This window comes from Zonotrichia leucophrys, chromosome 26, assembly GCF_028769735.1.
Source record: "Zonotrichia leucophrys gambelii isolate GWCS_2022_RI chromosome 26, RI_Zleu_2.0, whole genome shotgun sequence".
NCBI lineage: Eukaryota > Metazoa > Chordata > Aves > Passeriformes > Passerellidae > Zonotrichia > Zonotrichia leucophrys.
The window spans coordinates 6,086,396-6,099,875 of record NC_088195.1 but is presented as its reverse complement, the minus strand read 5'-3'; the positions used below and the strand labels follow the sequence as shown (position 1 = coordinate 6,099,875).

The 13,480-nt window shown below is 47.0% G+C and overlaps 1 protein-coding gene across 2 annotated transcripts in view; it reads right to left on the bottom strand.

The window, feature by feature from the left end:
• Positions 1 to 13,480, bottom strand: part of LGR6 (leucine rich repeat containing G protein-coupled receptor 6) — a 169,496-nt gene that overhangs the window by 48,867 nt on the left and 107,149 nt on the right. For both annotated transcript variants that reach the window (XM_064732855.1, XM_064732856.1), the window contains exon 5: positions 7,851 to 8,066. In XM_064732855.1, coding sequence (XP_064588925.1) covers positions 7,851 to 8,066 — 216 coding nt within the window. The remainder of the gene's footprint in view (positions 1 to 7,850; positions 8,067 to 13,480) is intronic.

Here is a 13,480-nt window from a genome sequence, read left to right as displayed (position 1 = left end):
TATTGTAGGGTAAAACAGGAGGAAGCTGGGAGTGCTGCCCTAGCCAGGCTCTAGGGCAGTTTGGTAGGGACCTGCAAAACAGAAACCAGCCTGAGAAGGATGTTTGTCACTGGGATGAGAACATACAAACATTTCAGAGGAAGGGGAAGGGAAGGAGAAGATATCTGATAAAATATGTTTGCTTCTTTGAGCAAACGGGAAAAAAGAAAAGGATGTTGCCTGCAGGAAAACTTGGATTGTGACTTTAAGAGGAGAAAAGAAGCCTGAGATCAAAATGAGAATCTTATGGGAGAATTTTCTCTTTGTCACAAGAAAAGAAGTTCGTGCCCAGATGGTTTCCTCCATCAAAAGTTAGCACTTCTGGTCATGCTGCCTTCTCTTCAGCTGGTGCTGAAAACCACTTTGAGTTCCTTTGCCACTGGATACTGCCTTTGGCAAAGAGAGGGTTGGGGTCTGGAGTTGCTGTGGGATCACATGAAGAGGTACCACAAGAACAACATGGCCCAATCCCCTGTCTGCTGTGAGGGGACAGTGAGGGACAAAGGAATGCTGAGCATCCAGAATTCAGCATTCTGGATGCTCCCTGGAGCTTTGTCAGGATGGTGTGACTGGACACCTTGTCTGAGCTCAGACATGCTGCCCAGCTGACTGCTATCATTGCAGCCAGGCAAGGAGACAGCAGAGAGAAGCAATCACCTGCTGTGTTTATATTTGGCTCAAGAGTGCTTTGTTTGGAGGCAGAGTAATGAAAATCATCCGAAGGAAGTTCTTTGTTGGTGAGAAAATTATGAACGACCAAAAAAGGGAGTTATAAAAAAATTTGCTGTCCAAGTTGAACTCTAGAGTTACCCAACCACATGGCAATAATAGAAACAAGAGAGCTGGAAAGGTAAACACTTGAAAAGACGTTCCTGCCTTCCATCCTGCCTCATTTTTTCTCCCCTGGTAAACAAATTTTAACAAGTGGAATTGCAACATCTCCAGTGCTTGTCAATTTGAGCTCAGCCCACACAACGTTATATTCTGCCCTGTAAATTACAGCTCAGCTGGTTTGATAGTAGCTCAAGGTGCTTGATTCAGGGCTATAAACAACCCCTGTGATGCAAAAACATGGGAAGTCTTTAAGCTTTTGCTGTAACCCATCCGTCACCCTGGTAGGGGCAATGGGCTTTAGGAGCTGGGTCTCTTCCTTTGCAGGTCAGTGCCATGGGGTGAGGATGGGTTTGGGCAAATATCCATGGAAGGCTGTGCCCAGAATGGGGACAGTCACTGCTGTTTTGTGGGCTGGCTGTTCTCAGCCATGCACTTCCATCAGAAACAGGAACAGCCGTGGCCACACTGAGCCCTGGCAGGGTGGGAGCTCCTGCAGCAGCACAAGGGCTCCCACCTGCCGTGGGATGAGTGAGCACCTTGGTGAGCCCTTGCTGCAACCAACATCAGTGACAGCGGCTGCAGAATCCCACACGGGCTGGGGACAGAGGCTGCAGCCTGGCTGGTGCCTCAGGTGGTGAGAATTTAGAAACAAAGCAGGAAAAAATCAAACTCTACAGGATTAATTCTGACCTGCAATAAGAAACATGCAACAGACTCTAGGAAGATTTTCTCTCCTTGCCAACAATTTCTTATCAGAACTTGGGAATAAATGGGATTTCCTCCCTCATTCATGCAGCACCCTTAGTCAAATTTGTTCAGTTTTCATCTGGCTTCCTTTTCCGTTTAGTTTTTCAGAGAATTCAAAGGTTCTGGAGAACAGTCTGAGAGACAGCCCAACACAGGCAGCACCTTCAACTCTGGCAATGCCACCTCCAAGGGGACTGCACATTTGTCTTACACAGAAGCGAAATAAGCTGAACTAGTGCCTAAATACTGCTTTAATGAAGGTGCTTGTCTTCATGGGCAAGGAAAGGGAAATTTTATCAACATCTGCATTGAACAATGCTGAAAGCAGATCTGGTAGGACAAACGTGGTGCTGATACCCACACTGGTAACTGGATGTCAATGAACTGAAATGGGTGCAGAGAAGAGCAACAAAAATGATCCAAAGGCTGGAAAAAAAATAGGATGAAGACTTAGAGAACTCAATCTGTTTAGCTTATTAAATAAGATCAAGGGGATGAGTGCAGTGTAATGTATAGGATTCTTCCTGGTTAGAAACTGGGTACTAAAATGGTTCTGTGATTTAACAGAGAAAAGAATAATAAGAACAAATGTCTGAAGTCAAAGCCAAAGAAAATTTAAATGGGAAATATGAGTGTTTTTTTTTTTAACACTAAGGATGATTAACCACTGGAACAGACTACAAAGAGAAGTGGTGGATTTGCCATTGCTTTCATTTTTAATGACTTCATTTTTTTCTTTTAAAAAAGGACAAATGCAAACATTTTCCATCAATTATTTGCATTAGATGATTTGAACCAAGCTCAAATCTGACATCATATGAATTCTCCCCTGACGAGCCACAGCCATGATGAGCTTCCATCTTTATTGTGGCAAAATTGTCCTTTTCCTCAACTTGGCCATGGATAAGTAGAGAAATCTAAATCATAAATGGTGCAAATTCCATGGATTGTTTCCATTACTGGAGGACCAGCATGAGGCTTATCTGGTGAAGAATAAAGCTCGATCAGAAATGACATTCTCAGGGTGCACTGGAGCACGATTTGCTTCTTCCTCAAGTGCTGGAGAAAGAAATCCACTTTTGCCAAGGCAGCAAGCTTGGTCCTCTGAGAGAAAAGGCACTTTTGCCAACAAAAAGGCTCATGAATGGGACCCAGATGTCCCAGGCAATATTGTTCTTAGTGATAATGAATTGCACATGCCTGGCACTCCCTGCCAGCACCAAAGTTCCCAACAGCTTCTCAGAGAGACACTGGTAACCCCCTTGCACAGGTGAGGGCAGGGATTCACAGGCTCATCCTGCACCAGGCTGGGCTTTGGGTGCTGGGAGGCCCCAGGTGCCACAGATGGCACTGGAATGACTGATCAGCTTCCCTGGGAAGCTGGGGTGTGTTGATGGCTGCTCCTGGGCAAGGAAGACACTGAAGAGCAGTGGTCCCTTCTGAAAGTCTCAGCCAGAGTTCCACCAGAACAAGGACAAAATGAGAATGGGAACCCACGAGTCTTGCAAGCAAGTTTTCTCTTCTATCCACTAAACCATTCTGCTAGAGAGAGAGCTGCATCATGTCCTTTAATGACAAAAACTGTGAGAAAGAGGAATTCTACTAAAGATCCTTCATTTACTGTCTTCACACTTTCAGCTGGAAGGTGCTGCTGAGTGACCTTGACAATAAATTATCAGCTCATATTCAGCTTGTGTGAATGCCCAGTGCAACAGAGGGGAGAACCAGCCCTCTATGAGCACACACACTATCAGGCTTTTATACATCTCCAGGGGAGAGGTATTGGTGCTTAGTAGATACGAAAAAAAGCAAATGAAGTGACAGGGATAGCTAGAAGTGGGAAAATGGGTACAGAACAGCATTGTACCATGATATAAACCAGAATTAATTAATTTTTGGCTTTGATGCAGTGTACAGAGTTGGTCTCTTCACCTGAAGGTGTGAAGGAAAAAATAAGTGTAATATGAGAACTGACTTCTGATTTTACACAGACAGGTAGCAACAGGACAAGGGAAAAAGAAGGTAGATTTTTTTTTTTTTTAACTGAGAGAGAGTAGATTTAGGTGAGATGTTGGGAAGAGATTCTTCCCTGTGAGGGTGGGCAGGCCCTGGCACAGGTGCCCAGAGCAGCTGTGGCTGCCCCTGGATCCCTGTCAGTGCCCAAGGCCAGGCTGGACAGGGCTGGGAGCAGCCTGGAATAGTGAATGTGTCCCTGCCCATGGCAGGGGGTGGAATGAGATGAACTTTAAGCTCCCTTCAAACCCAAACCATCCTGAGATTCCATGTTGCAAACCAGGTAAGAGGATGGGGACTGGAAGAGCTGAGCTGAGGGAAGGGTGCAGTAGACATGACAAATCCAGCAGTGGCACAGAGGAGATGGACACACAGCACAAGGATCAGAGGGTGTTAAACAAAACTAACTGGTAATGGCATGGGAACAACTTTTCCCAGAGTCCTTTTTTGACCAGGTAGGCAAGGGTGAGGGCCAGATCAGAGGAGTGGAGCTTCTCTTTTGCTCCCATTATGGGGCCAAAATGATTCCTAGAGGTTTGCAGGAGCCAAGGCTCCCTGTGGACCCAAACAAAGAAGGATCTGGGTTTTGACCTAGTTTGCTCTAACTTAAGGGGTTCTCTGCTATGTGATGAAAGTAAAACTACTTGAAGATTTTCTCTGTCGAGGTCCCTCATTACAGAGCAAACCTCTCTCCTGCTTGGCCTGTTTTGGAAAGTTCACTCTGGCTCTGTGTCCCACACACATCCCAGCACCTCTGCTAAGAGCTCCTTTGGTGACAGCAGGGAAGAGGGGAACTGCAGCCCTCTGCAGAGATGTGGCAGCAAGGACACATCTGCAGCACGGGGGATTCCCTGGCAATGTAAGGTTTTTCTTGAGAACCCCTCTGAAGAGTGGGACTGCAAAAGGTGCTGTGATTCCTGGCTTGAGACTTCTTGCTGAATTCAGCTGTCAGAGGAAATGAGGGACACTACTGAGAGCTGCTGTCAGACACTTCATTGGACTGTCAGCACAGCAGCATGGGGGTTTCAGATGCTAACTGCTGAATGAAAAATCTCAAGATTTATGCTCAAGAAAGATGTTGATTTTTGTAAAGCAACCTTTACTTCATACAAACCATCAGCTGAAAAGTATTCAGGATTATTTCTGTGTGCAAGTACTAAGATACATTTGGCCCAGAATAGATCAGACTGGAAGGTAACCACCGATTCCCATGAAGTATCCTGATCAAATATCCACCTCTCTTCTGCCATCAAAGCACAGTGCCAGCACCCCGGCTCATGGAGCCTTTGTTATTAAATCTGGGAAAGGATGGTGCCAGTTACAGAGATTCATGGATTTCATGATGAGTGATGAACATGGGGCTCTGCTCCCTGAACAGCCTGCAGCCCTAGTTTGAAGCTTGCAGCAGCAATAGATGGGAATAAGATCAGGGAATTCCTCAGCAAAGGTGTCATTTATTACAGACATCAAACCTTTAAAGTATTCCAGATTGAGGCTCTGATGTCAGTGCTTGTGGCAGTGCCGGATGGTGAAATGGTTCTGCTCAGGGCACAAGGGGTGTGGAGGAGGAACAGCACAGCTGCACCTGGGAGGCTCCTGTCCTCAGCCATGGTCAGTCATGGTCAGTAATGGTCAGTAATGGTCAGCCATGCTCAGCTGTGGTCAGCCATGGTCAACCATGGTCAGTCATGGTCAGCTGTCATCAGTCATGGCCAGTCATGGTTAGCATGGTCAGTCATGGTCAGCATGGTCAGTCATGGTCAGTCATGGTTAGCTGTGGTCAGCCATGGCCAGTCATGGTCAGCTGTGGTCAGTCATGGTCAGTAATGGTCAGCCATGGTCAGTAATGGTCAGCCATGGTCTGCAATGGTCAGTCATGGTCAGCCATGGTCAGCTGTCATCAGTCATGGTCAGCAATGATCAGCCATGGTCAGCTGTGGTCAGCCACACTCAGCCATGTCCCGCCGTGTCCCTGAGTCCTGACCAGGCTGCACATGAGGGTTTCCCCTGTGCCCTCGCCTTTCCCCACACCAGGGGCTCATTCTAACCCTGCAGCTGGGAGTTCTGTGTCTGTAGCAGCAGGCAGATCCTCCATGTACCTGCAAACCCCGACATTTGCAGAGGAAGGCCACAGACCAGCTGCACCCTGGGCGGAATGCCTTCTCTCCAGCTTGGCTGCCTTTTGGGAACATTGGCTTGTCAGCTCGGTGGGTGAGTCTGGAGCAGGGACATGTCCCTGCCTGGGACACAGGAGGGACACTGGGTGACTTTCCACTGGTGATGTGTTGACAAGGGCTTGCATGGAAGCATGGGAAAGATTGATGGGGCCAGTTCTGCCAAACACTTGTGATCCCACAAAAATGCAGCATCGTGTCCCGCAGAGCCTGGCAGGATCACACATGTGTTCCCTTCCAATTGTGTGTGGTGGGACATTATTCCCTCCCTTGTGACCTAATGGTCAATGACTTTTATTTCTCAAGCCTGCCTGGTTAATTAAGGAGTTGCTTCTTGCCCACAGTATGGGATGAGCCGGAATGAAAGCAGCATGCTTTGGAGGCTGAAATGAAACCCCAAATGTCAGCTCACCCGCTGAGTGAGCTATTAAAGCTGACTGAAGTGGTTGCATTGTGGTGGCCAGGGGTTGCCTTAGAGAATGAGCACTATTGTGGGTGAAAACTACTTTTTTGATTTTTCTCAACTTGCTTTTTGCTTTTCTCCTAAATAAGCCTTTATGCTTTGTCTAAACAGATGAATTTGATGCTTAATAAAACTCTGAACTGTGCTTTGTCCAAGCACTTTCCATGCTGGATGGTCTCAGTAAACACTTTAAATTTTGAAAGGGAAATAATTGCTAAACTTTCACTAGGGCACTACATGCTGAGGTTACTTAACACCCTGCTATCAGTACAAATTACCAAACTAGAGGTGGCATTTCATGTGCATAGAGGAGCTCTAAAGCATTTGGCAATCACACTCCAACTTGCTTATCAACACCAAAGAAGTAACAACCATCCAATTTGCACATGTGAAGTTCCTCTTAAAGGGAAGATAATCTGTTGATAGAAAGGATGCCCCTCCAGACCAGCTGCCAGAGGGATCAGTTCCCTTCTGCCGGAGGCTGTGCCTGGTTTGGTGTCTCACTGCCCATGGAGGGAGCGCTTCCATCCCGGAGCAGCGCTGCTCTCCCTCCCCAGGAGCGTCTCCATCCCAGAGCAGCGCTGCTTTCCTTAGGGAGCGTTTCCATCCCAGAGCAGCGCTGCTTTCCCTGGGGAGCGTTTCCATCCCGGAGCAGCGCTGCTCTCCCCAGGGAATGTTTCCATCCAGAGCAGCGCTACTCTCTCTCCCCAGGGAATGCTTCCATCCCTGAGCAGCGCTGCTCTCTCTCCCCAGAAGCGTTTCCATCCCTGAGTAGCGCTGCTCTCTCTCCCCTGGGAACATTTCCATCCCTGAGTAGCGCTGCTCTCCCCAGGGAATATTTCCATCCCTGAGCAGCGCTGCTCTCCCCAGGGAATGTTTCCATCCCGGAGCAGCCCTGCTCTCTCTCCCCAGGGAATGTTTCCATCCAGAGCAGCGCTGCTCTCCCCAGGAGCGTTTCCATCCCAGAGCAGCGCTGCTCTCCCTCCCCAGCGCTCCCAGTTCTGGCCAGGAGATTCTAACAACAAGAACTGGACAGTAACCACCGCAGAACATCTGACCTGCAGATGTACCACACTCATGCAAATAAGCAGGCACTGGCTTGGACAAGGTGTTGACGTTAGACCTTTGGTTTAAAATCCTATTTGGTAATAAAAGGGGGGGGGGGGGGGGAGGAAAGGGAGTGAGCTGGTATGTTTTCCAAGGAATTAAATTATTACTTTTTTGACCTGACTGCAGATTGCTGCAATTTAATTTTTTTTTCATGTTGCTAGAAATTCCTGTAGTTTTAACCCAGGGATTGGAGGGACAAAAAGAAATGAGGTTTTTGTTGCTTGAGTCTTCAAGGAAAAGAATCTGGTTTTTGTTTCCAGTTACTGATTTTTTTTTAATACAAAACATTTATTGAATTATATTAGGGAGCTTTCTAGCTCTTCATTGAAAAGTGGGGAAAACATGACGAAAATCAAAAGAGACAAATTTAGCAATCCATATCAAATGAGGGGAAACAAACCCTCTGCCCCTCTGAGCCCCTGGGCAGCACCTTGTCCCAGCCAAGGGAATAAGAAGTGGAGGAGGCTTACAGCACCACGAGGCTGCTGAGGTTCTGGAAGGCGAAGTCGGGGATGTGCCAGATCTGGTTGAGGGCCAGGGTCATGGCCTGCAGCGCTGGCAGGTGGTTGAGGGCGCGCACCGGGATCTCTGTCAGCGCGTTATCGTCCAGCCACAGGTGACGCAGGGACAGCAGCCCCTCGAAGCTCCTGTCGGGCACCACGGAGATGAGGTTTGCATCCAGGCGGCTGTGTGGGAGAGAAACAGGGTGGGGATCAGTGAAAGCCCTTCCCCAGGTGTTGGGCAAAGGGAGAGGGATGGATTGATGGCCAGGGAGATTGGACTGGGCTGTAAATAGGAGATGGATTGATGGCCAGGGAGATTGGATTGGGCTGTAAATAATGATTAACATGAGAAGGTGTTGTGATGTTCCCACCTGTGCTGGGAGATGTTTACCTGTGGAAATCCAGAGCACATTGGGAATATTTCTCTGTCTGCTCTAGGGTGTCTTGACCCCCAGGGCAGCACTGGCTTTGACCCTCATCCATGGAGAAAATTTCCCAGACTTCAAGAGAGACTGGAATCCACAAAAGTGTGAAATAGATTATAGAGAGTAGTGTAGGTATGTCACTTAGGTGAGAAATTGAGGTTTTGGGATTTTTAGTGTGTTGTGGATGGCAGCAAGATGGAGGGCACAGGGTGTCATCCTGGATTACTTCTTCATGCTTCTTCCTCCTTCTCCATGGGTTTGGGTGGCATTTTGTAATTGGGCAGAAAAGTCTGCATTGGGGGCTCTGTGGGATGAGTTATTGGGTTAAAAGGGAAAATAATCCAGGTGTCAATTCTTAATTGGATAGTTTAGTCTTAAAAGACCTTGTAACAAGAGATTGTTGGCCATTTTGTGCCTTCTAATGAAAAGCTGCAGAACTCACAGCAGTGAGACTGTTTTACTGATAAGAAATAATAAACACCTGAGTCTGAACATGAACTATCATCTCAAGTGCCTTCAATCCAGACCCAGAGAAACTGATATCTGCTCACCGCCTAATGATACCTCAGGTTTGGACTTTTCTATTTTTCAGATTCTGTACTGCTTTAGTGTGTGGGTCTGGGCTTCATATAAAGGGATTGTAACCTCTCTTCACAGAGTAGGGAGACAAAACAATTCCCTCTCCAGCTGGGGACCAAGAACAAATGATCCAAATCTCAGGCCCAAGAGAAAAAACAACATGGAATGAAGAGAGAGAAACAAGAAGGATGGGACTGCGTGGGCTAAAGCTGTAATAGGACAATTAACTCCAATATGCAAATGGAGCAGAACTGTGCCATCCCAACCACCAGGGGTACCTGTGCAGGAGCCAGACCCTGTGTCACAGGGCAGGAGCTGAGCCTGTGCTCTGCTATCACACCTTTGGGCCTGTCCTCCCCTCCATTTGCCAGTTGCTTCTTTTTAATCATCGTGGAAAGCTTAAGCCGGTTGAACTTGAGGTTTAATTTGCTGAGAAATTTTAATTTTGAACATTTGTTTTTGTTTCAAAATAGAATGACAAGCCAAAAAATATTAAGGTTATTATGAAAAAACTTTAAAACTTAGGTTTTGGAATCATCTCTCTAAAGACCTTTTATTACAATGATGGTGAGCAGGATACAATGTGTTATCTGTAGATTTTGAAACCAAATTATAAGAGGAAAATACTTCAGATTTGGACTAAATACCAGGAACCAATTATACAAAATTTAAATTTCCATCCACAGCCAACAGAGCTTATTTTATTTTTCCAAGCTATCTAAGGCAGAGATCTCTGAATTCAAATTGCAGAGAGGAAGCACTTTGTCTCTTATCAAAGCATGAGAGAAGGAAGTTAACAGTGCTGTCATGGCCCAGCCCACAAATCAATGATCCTCCAGAAAGGAATGTGGTTAAGAAATTAGTATTCTTGACTATATAAAGTAATATTTTTGAAGGAAGTTGAACACCAGAGCAACCCCCAGACACTGTTACCCCCTCAGGTACAACCCTTTTTCAAAGAGTACCAACATTTCATAGTTTACAGGACACTGAAATAACTGCAGGAGGAGGAGACCAAAGGCCCCATCATGAGTGGGAGAGGGGAGAGGCTGGGGGCAAGCCTTGCTTTCTGCAGGGGGGTGTGGGTGGTAGGTATTTCCTTGGGGAAATTCTCAGATAATCCTGGGAAACAAACCTTCCCTACATCACAGAAAGAAGCATTTCCTGCCCTGGCTGGACAAATCTGGAGATTTGTACCTGGTTAAGAAGTACAGTCAAACCATCCTGAGATCTTCAGAAAAATGTCCTTAAAATGCAGAGTACAAGCTCTGGTGCAGCATCACCTTAGACCGGAATGATAACCCAGGGTGGGTTAAACCCTATTCCATTACTCCCATTTTTCCACATTAATGTGTTAACCTCAGAGGGTGGTGAGGCCCTGCCACAGGTGCCCAGAGCAGCTGTGGCTGCCCCTGGATCCCTGGAAATGTCCAAGGCCAGGCTGGATGGGGCTTGGAGCCACCTGAGATGTAGAAGGTGTCCCTGCCCATGGCAGAGGGTGGAACTGGATGGGCTTTGAGGTCCCGTCCAACCCAAACCATTCTGTGACTGATTCTGTGATTCTGTGATTCTGTTCAGTTGAGAAGACCACAAAAGCACATCACACCCCAAAGCTCCACACCCACAGGTTTTGTGTCCTTGCTCAGAGGGCCAACACAAGACAATGGATTTTGATTTTTCCTTTTGAGAGAGTGGGCACTGCAAGTTCTGCCCCAATTTACTTACTGCCTCCCCAGCTACAAACAAATCATAGAATAATATAATTCATCTTCTTGAGACAAAAATTACAAAGAATAAAGATCAGAAAAGCAAACCCTGCAGCAGCTCAGAGTAAGGCTAAGGATTCTATTTGAAAATTTCATCAAAATGTTTTTGGACAAACGAACATTTTGAGCAAAATTAAAACTTCTGCACAAAATGGTAATTTTTGTTATTTTTTTCCATTCCTTCCTCGGCATAAGAATTCTGTTAGGTTTTGGCATCATAAACTGTTAAAATAATAATAATAATTAAAAAAAGCAGCACTGCTTATTTTTCCCAGAGATACTCTTTCATCCAAATCCCTATAAGTTTAATGAAAATTGTTTTAAAGTGAATGCTCTGTTTCAAGTTTAATTAATTAAAGAAAAGATGATGAAAATACCCATGAGGGTAGTTATAAGTACTCAAACCCAAACTAAGCTTTCAGAAATGGAGATGCTAAACCAGAGCCAGGGGCTGGTACACCAGGCTGAGCTGGGCTGGGGACAGGGACAGGGATAGGACAGGGATAGGGACAGGACAGGGATAGGGACAGGGATAGGGACAGGGATAGGGACAGGAACAGGGATAGGGATAGGACAGGGACAGGAACAGGGACAGGGATAGGACAAGGACAAGAACAGGGATAGGACAGGGATAGGGACAGGGACAAGGATAGGGATAGGGATAGGACAAGGAAAGGAACAGGGACAGGGGTAGGGACAGGAACAGGGGTAGGGACAGGGATAGTACAGGGACAGGAACAGGGACAGGGAGAGGACAGGAACACGGATAGGAATGGAACAGGGATAGGGACAAGGATAGGGATAGGGATAGGATAGGAACAGGGACAGGGACAGGATAGGAACAGAGACAGGGACAAGGGAGCGAGGTGGAGCCCATGGCTGTCCCACTTTCCATCCCATTTTGCTCATGAGCTCCTCAGTCTGACCCACAAAGGAGTTTGGTTTGTGATGCTGCCCCAGGACCTGGGGAAACAATGAATGCTGCTGGATTTGCTCTGCAGCTGTTTAGCAACACTCAGGAAAGGCCCTTTTCCCCCTAGGGATGTCCATGGGTATGAGGAGTGCAGCACAGATCCTTGGTGGAGGTTTTTGAGTGCTTGGGGCCATCCAAGGAATTTGTTGACACTCCTAAATGGTTCCTGGCTGTGGACATGCTGCAGCCTCGTGTGTCCACAGCTCTGTGCCTGCACAGCTCCTGCCAGTGAGAGGTGACCTCTGCAGGGCTCAGATAACCTCAGCTCTGCTGCTCCTCAGCTCTGCAGGGCTGCCTGGGCACCTCCTGGCAAGGTGTGATGTGTGGCTGCTGTCTGTAGGAGTGCCAGGGGGTAGGATGGTCGGGATGGATGGAGAGGAGAGATCTCTGCAGCCAGGGCTGGGAACTTGTGGGTTATTGCAAAGGGCCTGGGTGCAGGGCCCTGCTGGGAGCTGCCAGCCACAGCTGGAGCAGGACTGAGAGAAGTAAAGAGAGAGAAGGCAAGAGAGTGGTAAAGAGGATGAGAGAGCAAGGAAGGGTAAAAAGAGCAAAATTCCCGCTACAATACAATGAATCTTCTTCTGTGCTGAATATTCTAATTCTCACTAACCAATCTAGTACAAGATACAAATCCTATAACATTTACATACAGCCTATAAGAATCATTACATTACCACACTGTGTTACATTTAAACCCTAAAAACTCCTCTTTGGGCCCTTCTGCCAAGCTGTAGGGTCTGCTCTGAGCCTTGGGCCTGTCTGCAAGCAGAGGGTGTTGTTCCATCAAAAGGGGATTACCTTCAGCTGGCCACACCATTGTTTTCCAGTTGTTCAGTAACTGAGGTATCTCAAAGCGTGCTTTCATTTCAATCTCACTTATAGTTTCTATATTCTCAAAATCTTTTGCCAGGCAATCATATTTACAAGGCTTTCCTGTTTCATTTTCCCCAATATCTGTCCATGAGACACTCTCTGGGGTCACTTTCTGGGAAGCTCCAGCCATGTAATTTCTGTCAGTCTGCTCCAGAGTGTGGAGATCAGAGCTCAGATTCCTCAGTGGAGCAAAAGGGAGACTTTCTGCTGGTACAATGAGCTGGACCTGAGAACTGTCAGATTCAACAGCCTGCTTGAACCACAGCACAGGAAGATATCTGGAGCCAGGTAAGTTAAAATGAGGAACTAGGATTGGCAGGTGGAGGCATTTCACATGCAGCGTGGTGGGCAGGACTCCTCATTGCCTTTGCAGCCCTGCTGAGGGGACATGGGCTCAGTGACAGCTGCATTCCTGGCACCAAGGGATGGTTAATTGCTCCTCAGGGAGCTGCTGGCTCTTTCTGCAATAGATGTGCATTCTTGCTAATAAAAGCTGTGCATCTGGGGATTGCTAATTGCTATGGCTTTCAGACAGCTCTCTACTCTCTTCTGGAAGCAGAAAAGCTGAAGTTCTTGGCACAGGGTTGTTAGTAATTATATCAATTATACTAAACAAAAACCAACCCAACAGTTCTCTCCTTTCTTCAGTGTGTGACTCTGGCTCTGTAAGTGTTTTGTGTTATGATTTATACCTGAGGTAATTGGGCTGATTAGTGGGTAAATGAGACAGCACAGGCCAGGGCTGGCTCCTCACCTTCCACAGAGATGTTTTAATCTTTGTTTCACCAAATCACTCAGTTGGTTTTCCTTGCAAGATTTAACCCTTTGTTTGCTTGCAGAGGAAGGCACCTCTGGCAGAGCTGCTGGATGGCTCAGGAGAGGAGCTCATCCCACACCTGCTCTGAGCAGAGAGGGTCACACACAGGGACTCCAGATGTCAGCATGGCCAGGACTTCCAAGTGACTTCACAGGCCCAAGCAA